The sequence below is a fragment of the Tetrao urogallus genome (genome assembly GCF_951394365.1).
Source record: "Tetrao urogallus genome assembly, chromosome: 5".
NCBI lineage: Eukaryota > Metazoa > Chordata > Aves > Galliformes > Phasianidae > Tetrao > Tetrao urogallus.
This window is the reverse complement of record NC_136818.1, coordinates 46,095,221-46,113,173: the sequence shown is the minus strand read 5'-3', so window position 1 is coordinate 46,113,173 and position 17,953 is coordinate 46,095,221. Positions and strand designations below refer to the sequence as shown.

At 38.7% G+C, this 17,953-nt stretch overlaps 1 protein-coding gene across 1 annotated transcript in view; it reads right to left on the bottom strand.

Annotated features, from left to right (window-relative positions):
- GBF1 (golgi brefeldin A resistant guanine nucleotide exchange factor 1) overlaps positions 1-17,953 on the bottom strand; it is a gene marked incomplete at both ends in the record, with an annotated part of 91,850 nt that overhangs the window by 27,985 nt on the left and 45,912 nt on the right. Inside the window, 6 exons of the mRNA XM_079535183.1 lie at positions 692-827; positions 7,266-7,320; positions 8,553-8,613; positions 8,983-9,091; positions 9,701-9,819; positions 14,688-14,819. Of these exons, the coding sequence (XP_079391309.1) occupies positions 692-827; positions 7,266-7,320; positions 8,553-8,613; positions 8,983-9,091; positions 9,701-9,819; positions 14,688-14,819 (612 nt within the window). The remainder of the gene's footprint in view (positions 1-691; positions 828-7,265; positions 7,321-8,552; positions 8,614-8,982; positions 9,092-9,700; positions 9,820-14,687; positions 14,820-17,953) is intronic.

The following is a 17,953-nucleotide window of genomic DNA, read 5'->3' as shown; positions in this document are numbered from 1 at the left end:
TCATGGATTACAGGTGCACACTTTCAATCTTTACACTTGTAGTGAGAAATATGTTCACTCCCCTGTTCCAGATACGTAGGTCTCTGCACATTCCCTAGTTCCACCTTTATCTCTTCCCTTGTCAACCTTTGCTCTTCTTCCATTACCATCACCCCCACCTTCTTTGATACAACGTTGAGTACATCCTTCAGTAGTACATGAAAAAATATGCCACTCAGATCAACAATCTCCTATTGCAGACAACTGCATCATACAGTCTTTTTAGCACTCTTTTCTCCCCAGATTCATCTCCCATAGCTCGCCTCTTTCCAGAGTTTTTGTTCTCAATTTCCTCACATACCTGAGGCACCCTCCCCATCTCCTCCATACCAAACAGTTTCATATAACCTCAGCCTCCTTTTAAGGTTTCCTTTCCTTTCCATATAAACTACTATGAGGCACACTGAAGGCAGAGAAATGCTGTCATATTAGCAATGGGGCCGTGCTTTCTGTCATCAATACATATTCTATTTCCTTCAAACTTTTTCTCCTGGACCTGAAGAGCTACAACATATTTATTGCTACAGACATCAAAAACTAAAATTTAAAAAAGTATAATGCAGGTAAACTTGTTAAGAGAAATTAAACGAAGACATTCCAAGATAGCTCTGAACAGATGCTGTTTGGTCTCTGGAAATAGATTCCAACCTACCTGTGACATTACTAGTGTTGGCTGCTGGTTGTTCTGTTGCAGGAGATACCTTAGTTACATGTCGAGGGGGCCTTGGTGATCTCTTCTGCTTTTTCCATTTTGATGACTCACTCATTCCTCCAGCTCTCATTTTCAACTGAAAACCATAAACCGTTAAGAATATCAGTGGAGCAAAATCAGACAGAATACTGAACTATACAAGTCAACCTCAAAACTGTCTCAGAACTCTCAAAGTCAGACAACAGCAGTCAAACATACCACACAAATTAATCAGCACAAAATCATGCAAACCAGCCCGATTCCCCGCTATTATCCAACACTCTGTCTGAAACATAGAATTTACTGTAGCTACTCTAGTAGCACTTTTTTGTCTCAATTTACCCTTTATCTTTGAGTAATTCCATGTTCTCCTTCTTCCAGCAACCTCTTTTACTATTACAAACTGTTTATGTAACGTTTCATTCACTCCTGGTGCATGACACACTACAAATACCATTCTAATGGTTTAGAAATAAACCATGCTCTGATTTCACCTCCTTCCATCATTACTCCTCTTCAGTTCTAAATCCAACTTAACTCACAGCTTTTTTGTCACCCAGGTTGCCACTACTACTCCTTACACAAGTACTGGACAAACAAACCACAGTAAGAGCAATGTAGACTGTGACACTTGTTGCAGACTGTGAGAGTTACTGCAGGCATGCATAGATGTTCCAAAACTTCCTAACAACACTACAATATTCAGTTTCTCTGACAGTGGCAATAGCACGTTTGGAAACAGCTCTCTTCTAAAACAGTTTTGTCTGAGTGCAGGAATACCTGCTTCTTACTCTTGGGTTTGGGTTAAAAGTCAACTTTTCTGATAATGTTAGATCTCCTCAATTTGATGGTGAAAATTTAAACAATGAACAGGTTCCTTGCAGGTAGTGGAAACCATTCTGTAGGTCCCAGTAGTAGTCCCTACATGGTATTCCTCTCCAAAAAATTATTTCAGATTATATTTTAGACTACAACATTCCTTATTTCTTATATCCTTAGAATCAAATTTTTATTATCTAGAGGACAGGTGCATCCCTTAGTCTAATCCTTTTTTCTGAAATCTCTTTCTTTTCAACTACTACTACTCTTAAATGTCAATATACCTTCTAGATTCTGACACTGTTTTTCCCTCTCTTCCCTTTTTCCACCTTGACTTTTCTGTGTACGTAGTCTCTAATTATTCTCATTCAAACAAGCTTGTGAAAATGTTATGTCCCAGTGTAGTATACCATTTGTGTAACTTCTTTGCACCACAAATTCTATTTGTTTGACAACTAATCCCTAAGTTTCAGCTATGCTACAGTTTCTTTCAGCTTATTAACAATAGATTCAGAACTACTTTGACTTTCTTCCACATTTTGTAGCAAGAATATCCCTCTAAACTTCTAACACTTACATAGCAAGCACACAGCCAAAACTAAAATTGTGTAGATTAGTGAATGTAAGTCTTATACGTCACAATCCTTCAATGTAAAAATTGTCTGCTATCTCATCTTTCCTATTCACAAGCTCAAAGAGCTATATACAATAGTTGTTATCATTAATTCTAGCCTGTTTCTACTATTTCAAGTCTATCAGTTTCACTTTCAATATTAAAATCTCCCCAAGACTTAAAATCAATAGCTTTATTCATTAAAGGCTGCTAATTGGACAAGATAGTTTTATTTGATCAACTAATTATTCTAGAAATTGCCATATTTAATTTCCTCCCTCTTTAGTAACTGATAAAAGGGAATCAGAAGACTTCTATAGTCTATTTCACCAAACTGCTTCGAGTGTGAAGGAAAACAGGGAATAATTTGATGTTAAACTCTTAAAACACCTGTTTCACATAATTACAAAACAACAGAATTGCTTTTAACTAATTAACCACTTTTAACTGCTTTTAACTACTACATCCTGTTTACGAGGGTGGATATTGATAGGACAAGGGGGGGATGGCTTTAAACTAAGATGGGAAATTTAGTTTAGATTTTAGGAGGACTTTTTTCACACAGAGGGCGGTGGCATACTGGAACAGGTTGCCCAAGGAGGTTGTGGATGCCCCATCCCTGGAGGCATTCAAGGCCAGGCCGGATGTGGCTCTGGTCTAGCAGTTGGCAATGCTGCCCATGCAGGGGGGGTTGAAACTAGATGAACTTAAAGGTCCTTTTCAACCCAGGTCATTCTATGATTTTATGATCCTGCTGTCAGGTAGAAAGTTACATGTTAATAAATAACAATAAAACACAAAAGAAACTGATCCAGCAAAACGGCACGAAGATATTGTTTGGGGCTAAGCATGCTTGTACCGTACCTTTTAGCATCAGCCATGCTCCTGAGAAACAACTTTTCAAACACCCTACCAGAAGGTCTGTGCTGACAATCTGAACACTACTGCCAATCTCCCCTTTCGCACAAGAGCACATACCAACTCAGATCAACATTAGCCCTTTTGAAAAGGAGCATGCAATACACATTTATACTGAGTGTCATATGCACTGCACTAACTCCAAGATTTTTCCATTTGAGGTTTATAAAGGGCATATGTCCATTGCCTATCATTTTGATGAAGCTATGCATCTTTGGAGATGAAGTCACAGCAGCCTCACATGGACATCAAACCATTTAGCCAGGGAAGTAAAATCGCTGCTTTTTTTCCCCATCCCAAACTTTCAATTAAATTTTAAAGCATTCAGTAAAGTATTTACATTTATGTACTTATGGACAAGCGAGATTACCAAGTAGGTCTTTTTTATCTACACCATTTGGTATTCTACATCCTACACAAATAGGCTTTCTGAAGATTAACTATCAGGATTACTTAGGGCTACTCCCTGTATCTTTCCTTGGCCCCTCTCTTTTGCTATGCCACAAAGATAAGACAGCAAAACTACAGTGACAACTGGATAGTGTAAAAAAAAATTGCAGAAGCACCACTTCAACAGAAATGCTTTGCTGATGTGAATTGACTACATGTTGCTTTAACAAACTCTAAGTTTGCAGATGCTAAAACAATACATGTATCAAAAAACAGAAGTAACATCATCTTCCACTCTGTATTTTGTATTGAATTAAAACGATCAATATCTTGCTTCTTATATTTATATTCTCCAGTTTCCCCTTGACCAAAGGAACACTTTTCTAATGCTTGCTTTGGTACTGAAGGTAAAGCATTTCCTGATTTTGCTAGAAAGCTTAGATGCATGTTAACAGGCTGAGATTATAAACCTAAGATTTCCTTCTTGACTAAAGGTTACAGGCAATGGCATTTAATAGATCATTAAAAAAAATCCGGATCTTAAACATCATCCAAAACCCTCCTCCTTTCTAACGCTCAGTCATACGATAGTTGCTTTTTTTTTTTTTAATCATTGTCCTTCACATTAGATTAAGCTTGTACTCCCACAGTATATCCACTCTAAATCTGTATTTAAAATGTATTCCTTAGAAATCAAAGCAGAATACAAGCTCTAAGTTACTGTTCATTCATCTTGGGATTCACTATAGATTCCATTACATTCATCTTAGTTATCTTTGCATAAAGAAATATGTACACAAAATGCTAGAAAAAAAAAAAATACAAGACACAAGAAGACTCCTAATGTTCTCCCCGGTAGATGAGGTTTTTACAGCAATACTCTATCTCAAGGTGAAGGAAGTCAAATGTAGTACTACAAGGTTCTTTTAAGGGTCCATGAGATTCCATTTTTCTACAAGCCACCTTACCTGCACTCGTTTGTTTTTCCATAACATACTGTAAGCCTCAAGAGAAAAGGGCAGGGGCCAATGATTAGTAACTAAAGTGATTATACTAAAACATGAGCTCATTCTAGATGCAGCATGGAACTGGTCAGCACACCAAGTAGCGTTCAAGACATGAAAGCATGCAGAGAGAACGCAGTCCATGATCCAAGTCCTGAGAACACCAATGCAGTCATCATCTCACCTACCTGCCCATACAGCAACCATTTATTATGTTTATCTTTGGCAACTATGCACAAAATCCACTCCCCAGATCTGTTCATCCTGACTCACACCTCAAAATCCAGTGTTTAGCTGAATACCTTCCTACCACAAAGGGAAATGTTTCCCATCTTTTCTTCTGTGTAACTGCATAAATCCACAAGTCTCCAGCCACTGTCTTTCCAAATTACCTTGGACTATGGATATAGGACAACTAAATAGCAAAGACCTCTCTAAATCTTCAATCCAGCTCCTTATGGTCCAAATATCATTAAAAGCAGACAAGAAATAAAGCTACATTAAGTTTATGAACCAGTACAGAATAGTGAGAAAGTCCCTTCTAAGATAGTTTCCCAGGGCTTCTGTGACCAGCACAAAAGCAATCAGCATGCCTACAGTGTTTCTTTAGAAATTTCAGAGGGGAACTGGCAGAGCTTAAAATGTTTCATACTTCGCTTTGGCCCTGCTCACTCCCCATTAGCAAATGCTTATGCTGTGTTTGAACAGCAATAACTTCAGTAAAGAACATGACCAAAATTATGGAAAAAGTACAGCAGGTTCCTTAAAAAATCAAAACCAAAAAACCCTTCAAAGAGCTGGAATCTATGGCTTTTTGTCAAGTAGAAGAGCTCAGAGATTCACTTTGAGTAGAACTGTCTAAGGCATGTTAGGTCGGCGTTCTGTTACATCAATGATCAACAGCTAAGACAAAACATTCAAGCTTAAGTGTAGATTGCTATCTAAAAATATTTCTTTTCTTCAGTTTTTCACCATCAGAGAAAAACCAAACCTTGTCCATTCCACCCTACTCCTTTCCTTCAGAAGATGCCACAACCGTGCCTTAGATACCACTCACCAGGGTCTTTGCCTCCCAAGCTGCAGCCACAACACTGCAAAGCAACCACTGCATGCATTCTCCCCAAAAGCCATGCTGTGACAAATGAGTGAAGGAAGAGTTGCTACACATAACAGGAGAATCTCTCACATGGTGTTTACAAGAGAAAGAAGAAGGGAGTAAGGTAAGAAGGGAGAAGGGAGGGAGAGACCTTCAGGTTCTTAAAGAGTAATACCCTCTCTAATTGGTTCAGGGCTTTGGGCTGTTCCCCACTACTTAGTTCCAGTTTGTTGAGGAGACATGAAGAGATCTGTGAAAAATAGGCAAATGCATGGTTTAAACAAGGAAAAATAAACTCAAAGAGACAAATAACGTGGCAGAGTGCTAGGCTGCAGGGAAGACTCCCACCATGCAGAGCAAATACACAGTACAAGGTAACTGCACAGATCAGACACAAAGCAGAGAATCACTGAGCTTGGAGCAGCCATCACTTGATAACGGAAGCCTTCCCAAATTTAACATTCACATTAGACCTCTTCTGCACACAGACCATGACAAATTCTGTACCTGCAGTAAATTAAACTGATCTCCTTTAGTTTCCCTTAGGCTAATCTACCACCAGCACACATCTAGTCACGTTTCTTCCACAGCAAAGGAAACAATCATGTTCTCATTAAATTACTACACAGAAACTAAAGCACCAAACTTGTTTTGGATTACTAAAAGTAAGTATTCAGACTCTCAAAACACAGCTATACTGGCTCTGAAATGTATATTTACAAAACACAGATATTTTTATCAAGTCATTTGGAAAAAAATAAGTTATAATGCTACAAACAGTATAATTAAGCAAAGTTTAAAGAGGCTTTTTCTTCTCTAGCATTTTTTTTCTGCCCAATTACTTTTAACAGTACAATCCTGTATATTTATTGACATTTCTTATATGGATTAGAAAGAATATATATGTATACAAGTATACATGGAATTCCTTAATTGGACCTCTCTTCACGTAAGAACTTGCTAGACTTATAAGCGTGTGAGGCCACATTTACAGTACCTGTTATACTGAACCCAGCTGCTAAAAACGTACTGGATGGAAGGAAATAGTGCTGATGAACAAACCCTGATATTTAACTTCAAAAAACTGTTGACTTAAGGAAAGGGGGTGAAAAAAGAAGAAAAGAGCAGTCTACTTTGATTTGCCTGCTAACTGAGATGGCATTATCCACCTGAAGTAAGGTTTTTGCTACAGAATGCTGCCCCTTCTAGAAGCTACCAAGACTTTTTCCGCAATAGTCTGATTTCATGCTTCTTTCATGCTGTTTCACCAGCCTCAAAAAATTGCCTCAAAAAATCCCTTTTTACTTTCTGGGCAATTACATTTTGAGAGCTCAGTATTATTCCTTTAGTGAACAAGAAAAGATGAGTAAGAAGCTGGAGAGAGAGCAGAAGCAAATTATCAGAAGACACAGGCATCAAGTTCCAAGATTCATTGGGTTTTCTAGCCCATAGTAGCTATGATTGTTCCCACAAAGCCAAATGACTACTGAGGCAGCAGTGTACTTAATAAGATCCACAGCTGGACTATGGGGACATAATCCTACAGACTTAAATGAATGTAGTTCAACATGCTCTTTCAGCGAACTATGGACTTAAGAGAATGAAGAAATACATAGATGAAAATAAGTAATACAGAGATGAGCACAAGCCCCAGACAAGAAAGAGCTGAACAGCAAGCACAATAGTTAGCCTTACCTTCTTCATGTTAGTTCCCATGTAGCTTTTAGGCTCTTCTTTAAACTGAGGCAACCTAAAAGACAAAAAAAAAAAAAAAAAAGACAAAATGCATCAGTTTTTGGGGGTTAAGAAAGGAGAAGGAAAAAAACAGTGGTCTTTCTAGTCACACTGCAGTTAACAAAAAAGTAAAATTAGGTTTTCTCCACAAAAAAAGAGTCCTCTTGATTTCTTTTCCTGCCAAAAAAATTTCTGAGGGGAAAAGCAGGTGTAAGTGAGAGGTGCCTCACATGCTATTTGGCTGTTTCTCTGTGAAAAAGAAGATGGCAGTACTTAAAAAGTAGACAGGTATCCAAATCATCCCTGTAGGCACTGTCTTTGTCTTGCTTCTATCTCCTGATATCCATAGGCCTCATCACAAAGGACAGAGTTTTTACACATTCAGTAATGGAAAGCATATCAATTTCACATAAGCATTTGGAGAAAAAGTGTGTTCTCTCCTGTTTGATAACACTTGATTCTGACTTGATTCTGTCCTGTGCATTGCACAGAGTGCAGAAAGGAAACAAAACTTTAGAACTTACTGAAACTGAGTGTGGCAACAGAAAAAAAACAACTGCTATGAGACCTGTGTTTCAGAAACAGTCTGACTGTAATCTTTTCCTACTCTGACTATTCCTATATCTGCATGTTGCAATTCTGGAATACCCAGAGAAAGACTGATTACTTCACAAGATTGGATAAATAGTTTTTAAGTTAAATAACTTTCTTGAATTTAGAAGAAGTAATCTCAATAATTACCTGAAAGCTGCTGAAAATGGCAGAACATTTGTCCAAAAGACACATGATCTCAAGAGTATAAAATTCTCTTTGATGCACAAGGTCAAAACTCCAAACTTGAAACTCAACCTGCGACTATCCAACACTACATTATCCATTCTTTCTCCTGAAGAATATTCTCTCTCCTGAAGAGAACTGTATTTTTTAGAGCATTTTCTTCTTTTTTTTCTTTTCTTCCACATTTCTATGTCCTCAAAGAACTGGTTTCCTATTCTAAAGCTCTTCATTACTTAGCTGTCCATCTCTCCTCAAAGGACACCTTAAGCTGTGCAACCTTCCCTACCTCAGTCTCCCTGAAGTCTGACAGGGTCAGCCCAAGAGAAAACTGCCAAATCTTTCATCCCCTTCCACCTCTAAATAATGACCATTTGGGATGGTTTTTCTGAGGGTTCTTAACTGGAAGTGTGGAATCTTTCTGTCCTTAGAGGGCCATCTCGGCAATGCTGAGGCAAACACAAGCAGGTTTACCTTGTGAAGAGCAGCTGCACCATGTCGACCAGAGTGTGCTCTGCAGATTTTCTCAATAACTCTGCGAAGACAAAAACAAATAACACAGGTGTCATTACTCAGTGTGATATTATCAAGAGGCTTCTTCAAGCAGACTCCCCTCCGAGCCTTGTTTACAGAGATTACGGCAAATTTATTAAAACCAGCTCCAAAACTGCATTACTGCAAATGGGAATATAATCACGAGGTGGCGCCACAAAGCTGAGAAAAAAACGAGTCCAAAGTTACACAGTGAACTCCTAACAAATTGTCCATGAAGCTGTAGAAAGACACGCTAATATAAAGCTCAGCAGCTTTCCAGGGCTGCGTGTTCCATAATACAAGTAGTTAACCAATACTGAAACAGATCATTTCTTTGGAGTAATTGCAGTGAAAATACAAAGAAACTTACCACTGAGTCTCATTTCAAAGCATATGCGGAAACAAGACTGCATGATCTCACACACGGATTCATTGGTGAGGTGGGCTCCCACAGGAGTGAGCAGCAAGGTTCTCAAAACCTGCAAAGTACCGAGCATGTACGTCAGATGGTACCAGTGACTCTTGTATGCATTTCCTAGAGAAGGCTGGCTTCCTCAAGGACTCATGGAATTACAAGCAGAAAACCCAAGGGTTTCAGCAGTCATTTCCAACTGACTGCTGTCCTCAAGACACAAACAGATTAGGAGACAAGAACGATCCCCCAGTCCAACTCTGAAATTAGAGACCTAACATGCTGCATGTTACCTAAAGTTTAAATTCAGCAACTAGCTATCTATCAATAAGTAAGTAGACCAAAACACTCAGCCTTTACGAATAATTTTTCTCAAAATTAAGTTTCTGAGCTCCATATGTTTAATTTATCCCTCACAAACACAGGCCATCCACAAGGTAGGATTATTAACGCCACCGCACGCCACAGCGTGCTTGATTTACCATCGTTTCATTTAATCATTTTCATTTGAAAAAGCTTTTACCGCAGGTATATGACCCATCTGTTTAAAAATAAAGTCTGTTGCTAAGCTCAAATAGAGTCAAAACACCGCTGCCTCCTCCTCATCTCCGTGTAACAGGATATGCCCCACAACAGGCAGCAGCCATTATGGTAATTACCTTTTCTCTGCACTTACCTGTAGGATCTTCATCAAGACAACCTCATCACTGGCATGATCTGTACCCACAAATCGGGCATGAGTGACAGCATCTGCCATGTTCTCCATTCCCTCAGCTGTGCCTTCATGGCTGGGATCTGAGTAACAGAAAAAAAATGTAAGACAGGGAAAAGCTGCCTACAGCCTACCACCTCTGTGGGGAGACATCTACACAGAGATACTTTGCTCTCATCTGGTTCCTGAATTTGCATAACTCAGAGTGAGTTACCCATTCAAGAGAAAATTCACCCCCTACTAAAAGAAAAACTTTTTAATGGGAGCTTTCAGCAAGACTTTATCAAGAACCTACTTAAGATTTGAAGAAACACTCAGCCTAACATTTGCAAATGTTTTTACAATTGCAAAAACATATAATCTAACAAAGAAGAGAATTACAATTTAGTTTGTTTCTGGCTCCACATTTTTTAGACATTAACTGCTACAATTACCTCCCATTCCCTACAATGCAACACAATCTGCTGTTCAGTACATTCAGTTCTTCCTCGGGAATGAAGAGAAAACAGATTTTAAACACAGGGAACCTCAAATTTACCCCCATGAGGAGAAAATACCAAACAGGTTCCACTAAATTGAGAAGGAAAAATTGTCTCTTGTTCTACATGCCTCCTAAGGAACAAAAGTTGGGGAAGGAATGGACCAGTGGTTTTCCCCAGAGAAAACAACAGACACGATCACAGTTTAGATATCAGAGTTGCAGGCCTCCCGCTTCCATCATTCATCACAGCTCTTTCTCTCTATTTCAGTCTTTTGTAGCTACAAACAATGGTGCAGTTGAGAGAATGTTTAGAACAAGATTGTTGCTAGTAACCGTATCTTGTGCCACATAACAGTGGCTTCAGAAAAGTCGCCTCCAGCTTTGATTTCATTTTCACTTAAACAATACGGCACTGGGCAAGAATCTTGTTACCTTCCTACTTAAACAGTTGTTAGAAAAAAAAGACGACAACCTAAACACTACTTAATACCTCATTAATTGGCAATGGGGCTTCTTGAATTCCAGCAAGAATGAAGCAGACAGAGGAACCAAGTGAGACCTTGTACACTTTGCAGACTCCCTCTTTGACTCCAGTTGCATTCACAGTCACAGGCTAAACACTACCCATTATAGAAAACTGCTCTTATTGTGATCTAAAGAGAGCAGCCTCTACCGGGGGAACCTCTATGGGTTCTGAAGGGGTGCAGGATGAGAAACTTCTCGTAGTCACACAGAACTGAAGTCCCACCTGCATGCCTAAGAATTTAGTCTGCACAGGAAGAACACTGCTTCTTTCCTATCTCTTACACACCCTTACTGAGAACAGAGCTTGCCTACTGTTGACAAACTTCTGCGTATGCACACAAATTTCACATAGTTCAGAATGTTTGTCTCCTGATTCGCTGGCTAGTCAAGCCTCAGTGACTTACAAGAGGGGTTGTTCTAAGACCACTGGCCATTTTTACCTGCTTCATCAATTAAATGAGGCAGAAATCAGTGGCATTTCAATCCCAGCACTCACAATAGCATCATCACTGTTAAACAACCTCAGCACTACAGTGGCAAGAAGTTGAGCAAGCATTAGAAGGAAAAAAAAAAAAGATCTGCATCAAGAAAAGCTTCCATAGGCAGAACATGCAGAATCACTTCATTGTAAACTCTTCCAGTGGGTGTGAGTTCCTCTAGGTGTAGGGATATATTTTTAATATGTTATGGATATATAGCCTGTGTGAAAAGGCAGTGCAAGCAAGTTGTATGTATGCTTTTTCTAACAGACCTATGATTTTGCTGTTCTAGCCCCTGTGTTCAATACCAGTAAATACACTTCTCCCCCAAAACACATCATGCCTGACTACTTCATTCCTGGTTCCCTGGAACAGCTCTACAAATTCAGGTCAATTTATAAAGCCTCTTGAGTTCAATTAAAAGCACAGATACTTCCACTTTGCAGAAACAAGACAGAGAAAAGCTCAACATGCTTCTTTGTTCCCTGATGAGAAAACAGAACGAAAAGATGCATTAATGTCTGCTCAGAATCAATAATACAAGAAGTTTATGCGAAGTAAGACACCCGTTTGAAAACTACAATGCAAAAGACCTCATATAGACTTAGATTTCATATGGGGTATACTTCCACAAGTAGGGAAAACAAAAAGCAGAAAATTCAGGCTCTGACGGTTAACATCAGGGAAATCCAGATATGTGCTCAGCAAGACCTTTAATGTAACTGAAACTAATCACTAAGGAGACAGAGAAGGCAGAGGGGAGAACAAACTTCAAAGCTCACCAAGCAGCAAGTCCTATTGCTGGAATCCAAGCAACAGCTACTCGCCCTCAGATCTATAGTCCTCAGGTATGTCAGGGAAAGTTAACTGTAGAAATGGAGCCAAAAGCTGCTGTGGACACACTAATAATAACAACACAAGTACAAACCTTTTCTGTAGAAAACACAACAAATAAAATTCTGAAATTCAGCCATTAGTCTTCCTACAGGTCATATTTGAGCTCATCAAAAAGGCTGGTCACTAACTGCAGCGCAGAACTGCTGAGTAAGGAAATAACTAATCCAAGGGATACAATCAATATTGTACTGTATTGTCAAAAAGTTTTCTTGTGATTTAAAAGTTTCTATACCATTTATTGAATGTAAGACATCAGTAATGTAAAACAGCAGTACTTACTACAGAGTAGAGGATGATCTCAGTAATGCTAGCTATTCCTTTTGAAACACATGCATAGTTACTATAAAGTCATTCAGTCTAACTCAACTGCTGACCGCATGCTATACCACCAGTGAACTGTTGCATCCAACAAATTCAGAATTGATCTTTGCATTTCAGACTAACAGACATGCAAAATCTAGAAGGCTACTCCATAATTATTCTTACTTTTAACTATTTTTAAAACATGCTTCTCAGCAATACTGGCCTGGAAAGCGGACAGATAACCATCTGGTGACATGTGACACAGTAAGAAAAACAGTGAAACAGCACACGGATTAGCCATGAAATGTTTTGGAAACGGGAAAAGAAAGAAGCTTTAAACAAAGATAACCTATCAAAGGAGTTTGGCCTTTTCACTGCCAACTGCTTTTAGGCTCACTATGTGGAGCAAAAGCCATCCACTCATAAAACAGACACAGCTAATGACACTCTAGGAAATAGTTCTGTTTTCACCAATCAATTATGCAGCATCAGAAAGCATCATAAATATCAGCTACACTGAATTTTCCTGACTGTAGTTATGCTGGAGTTGTTTCTTCCTTATTCAGTACAGTTCAAAACAGGTGCATACATTAAGGACAGCTCTAAGCTGTGTTTGGGCTTTGGACAATCTTTAGACTACTTTTAGTCTTATGTTACAAAGAGAAACGTAAGACCAAAAAGCATTAATTTAACAACACAACCCTAGCCAGATGTTCAGGCAGCACCACTAATCCCAGCCTCACTGGTATCTGGAACAGCACAAAGGACAAGGACACTGTGAATGTCACCTAAAGCAGGAACCAAGGTCTTCATTCACAAGCCCAGTGCCACAACAAAAGCCAGGCAGAAGGTCTTTCCTATTGTCTGCTACAGCTTATGCACTGCTACAGAGATACACTCTTCCCAGAGTAATCTAATAAATACTCAAAATAACAAGCATTCAAAAGATACAGATTCTTAACCACTCTTTCCTGTTTCTGCCTCAAGCCAAGTATTTGTAACCAGCTGAGCATGCAGACATTCGTCATTTGACATGTGATATCAACCTCATGTCCCAACACCATCCAGATCCCATCCAATCTAAAATATTTACATTACTGCTTAGGCCTTCAGAAAGATGTATTTCATAGGCTTATTTACTAAGATTCCTTTATTGTTCTACAAAGTGACATCAATATCTCATCATTTTGGTCATTTCTTGTCACTTAATTATACCCAACACTGCCGACTAACTCAAGCCTTGATGCCACTAAATGTAGTTAATAAATTCCTGCAAGATCCACCTTTCCTCATGCTTATTACAGAGAACAAAATACTTAAAAGAGGAGAGGAAAAAAATTCAAACGTGTTCTTAAAACATAAGGGAACAAAAGAACCAAGAGAACTGGACTTGAGGGGCAGGAGGAAGTGGTAAGAGATTTAAGACTATGCATCAACAACCATCATAGATTGCAAATTCTGTAATTCACACAGGTATGACCAGAAGGTACTAACAGAATTTACAGAGAAAAGTCAAGCATGGCTCGTAGCAGAATGACACAGGCAAAGAGAAAGCAAGTTAATGAGTTGCTACAAGCCAGCTGAGTCACAGCAACTGACTACACATGCATGTTATTAGCTTTTCAGAAACATCAAGAAAGATCCACACATCCCAAAGACCATGGAAAAATAAAGTGACTATATTTTACTTCATACTGGGACAAAGAGTATACATAAGAACCACTAACTCATACACTCAAGTCTGACTGAGGTAATGGCAAGACTCTCTTTGCCACAACGCTTACAGCAACTTAAGAGTACTGGTATGCCATTGGACAGGGTCCTGGACTGGGCAAAAACATCCTCACTCTAGAGCAGAAATGTTAGTCCACAAAATTAAAACTCTTCTCTGCTTATGTGCATGGTAACACTATAGTCCCTGGTGATGTTTTCTCAAGCATGACCCTTTTACTCAGAATGCATCTGGAAGTCTGAATTGCACTTGGTGAGTACCAAAGCTCAGCAGTGTGCTGTAAGCCAGGTGTGCGTCAGGGCAGATCAGAAGCCATGGCTTTGTTTCCAGCCTTTATTACTGTAGTGCCATGAAAGATCAGCAGGAATAATAATGGGAAACTGCAGATGCATATTTCCCCAGTATTAACACCAATTTTCCTCTTCCTCCCATTTCCTCATTAAGACTGCAAACACAGATCCTGGCCAAAAGCACATGGCAAGGAGATGCATCTGGCTGGCATTTTGGTAAACCCCAGGAAGCCACGTTACATACCTATCAGTGCGTATGAGAGGAACTTATTCACAGAGGTGAGGGCCAATCCAGTTATAGGACCTGTAGTGTCTTCAGAACGGATCACTTCCAGGAAAGGCCGAAGAAAGACGTTGGGTTCAATTTCAGATAGCTCTATTAAAATAAAAATAATAATTAAAAAAAGACATTACACTTAACTCCTTAGGTTTCATTTTGATTTCTTTTTACAGATATACAGCAAGCCTGATCCATGAGGAAAGAAGCTTGCAAAAGTTTTGTTTCAGAAGACTGGAAGGTCAGTCTTTTTAATATTATATATTTCCAAAAGCAATGGTTTGGGAAGCTTGCCATTTCTTTCACAAACTGAATGATCTTCTGAACAGTTTTTTGGAGCCTTCTAAAACAAATCTAACTATAAGAACATTCTGCAAACACAAAGGCAGTGCTACCTAATTGACATTTTAATTAATTGGCAGATATGGTTGCATTTTTCTAGTAGCTCCAATCATGTGAATTATGTAGAACCTATTCCACCTTTCTGCCACTTTTGTAACATTCTACTGTACATACAAGCCCATACTAACCACATGCAAAATATAAGATCAGGATGGATCTCCTGCAACAATTTTCCCGAATAAAAATTGCTTTTCTGTAACAGAAGATGCTTTCTTGGTGAAGACAAAAAAAAAAAAAAAAGACAAACAAACAAACAACAACAACTAGAGTAAGTAGAAAAAATGACAACACAAGGGACGAATATAGGATGAGTCCTGAGGAGGACCTAGGAAAAAAAAGCATTCAGAAGGAGGTGAAGTCAACCACAATACAGCCATTACAGAGGCAAAGAAGAGAGTATTGAAAGTGACACAGGTAATCTTGAGGCCAGAATTTATGCAGTGCAGATCTATTTAAGTACAAACACTTGGCTCAACTTGCTGAAATCTGCATTTTATTCCCAATAAAAAAGTTATCAAGTCTAATGGCTCACAATATCAGAAACATTGGCTTTTACATTTTCAATGATACGGTATTTCAATTAGGTGTCATAAGAGCTTCTCTGGTACTGGGAAGAAAAGGCCTACAATTCTTGAATCGGTACGAGAGAAAGAATCTGCAATTCCTGAATCTTTAAGTAAGTTACTGGTTTTATACTTGCCAACACAACCCAATAATTTTATCTGAAAAAAAAAAAAAAGCATGTATAAATTATCTTAGAATCAGGAAGATTTAAGTTCTCTTTTATCACATTTCCTATTCTTTAAGCATCAAGGTAAAAAGCAAACAGAAAGCATCTCAACAAAGACCTTTGAAAAAAATATTGTGAGGAAGCAAAGGAGAAAGAACAAAAGTTTTGTTGATGTTTTTGTTGTTGCTTTTTTTTTTTTTTCCTGCTTTAAAGTGTGCTCTCCACAGACTTAAAAATGCAATAGTTTTGCAATTAACTGAAACAAAACTGCAATTAAAAGAAGGAACTTCAGCCCCTTACCTTCCAGCTACTAGTTCAACTCAGGCCAACACTATTAACTTCTGAGAGGTTAAGAGGAATGTGATGATTCACTCTTTTTGGCTTAAGGACAACTCCCCCAACTCATCAGATAATGTTCTGGTGTGGCATTACAATTGTGTCCCCTCCCGATAGCTCACAGAAATGCAGAGCATCATAACACATTCTTTCATCAATATTTAAGTGTGCTTTGCAGAGTGCTTGTCTGTGGTTACAAGCATTTGGAACATCAAATATAACAAGACAGTAGGGACCAACACTTGAACTCAGCCTTCCTTCCCCAAAGCAGATCCTTTCCATAGGGATTCTATTTTTTTCTTTCAGTTGGAGTCCTACGAAAGACAAGATGGAGGTAAATCTTGTGAACTGGCTGAAGACCAGATTCCCCTGTGCTTAAACAGGAAGTCTCCTCTTCCATAAAGATCACAAAATGGTTTGCCATAATTAGGGTATAACTTTAACACATGCTGTTGATTACACAGCAGCTCTGGCCAGCTTCCCTGACACTCAGAGACATCAGCTTTTATGGTAACACAGCATTTTACATTAAGCTCTCTGAAACAGATTGCGTACGCTGGAAAACTGTTTCAGACTGGATAGTTGCTGCTGTGTCATCAAAAAATATCAAAAATATAATACATGCGAAGAGAGTATTTGTAGTGCAAGATTTACCCACCAAAGAACTACTCACTCAGAGCTCTAAATGTCAGTGAAATGCCGATCACATCGTTAAAACTTTGCAAAAGTTTTATTTAGTAACACTTCTCATAATACTTTGGTAATGAAGGAACGTGTTCATTAAAATAAATTCTTCTATTCATAAGTTAAGACTACATGAAAGAGAAGCTTACAGGCATCTAAAGAGAACCTGCTAGATCACATGAAGTCTGCAGCTTTCTTAGCCATCTAACTTTGAAAGCAGTGTAGAGCTCTCCTGAGTAAATACATACGCAAACAAATAAATTCAGAGATTTTCAGGAAGGGCAGTAAAATAATGGTAATTTTTATAATTCCTTTCCCAAAGTATATGAAGTAAATACTGAATGCTTGGAATTACGTACTTGAACTTTCATAAAAATTTTCAAAAAAAGCAGCTCTGATTTCTCGTCGCATTGATTCTTGCAATGTCAGAACCTGGCAGAGCAAGTGAGAAAACCACAGCCACTGAGAGCTTTGAGAAGTGCTGATAGAGATGCTTCTCCAAATATACTTTTCAGCAAGAGATATTTCGCAGTGTTTGAATTAGAAAACATGGGATGCTACTCTGTTTAGATAACTATATTCAACTGCAAAACAAAAAAACCCTACAAGCCTGACCTCAGCCTAAGATACTACCAGAGGTAAAAATGAACTAGCATACACAGGAGACCCAAGCTTCATTAGACTCCTACAGGCAGCCTTCCTTGTCAATCCACACCCAGCTAGAGAAAACAATATTAAAACAAAATCTAGTCTTTTACGAAAAGCCCAGACTGTTTTAGGGACCAGAAGGAAAGCCCATCCCATTCTTTTAATATATAATCCCTGCGCCCCTTCACTGAAATTTCAGGGAAGCCAGCAGAGACCAGCACCAAGACAGTGCCCCAAAATGCTCGCTAACCCAAAGAACTGTGTACAGATCAAAAAGCAGGGGAGGAATACCTTAAGCAGCTTATCAGAAAGCCAACTCCAGGCTGGCAATTTTAATATGAGGACAGAATTCCTCAAAGATCACAGAGCTTCCCCTCCTTCAACCTATGGATTATTTGCGCTTAGGCACACATGTCTATAAAGATATTTAAAC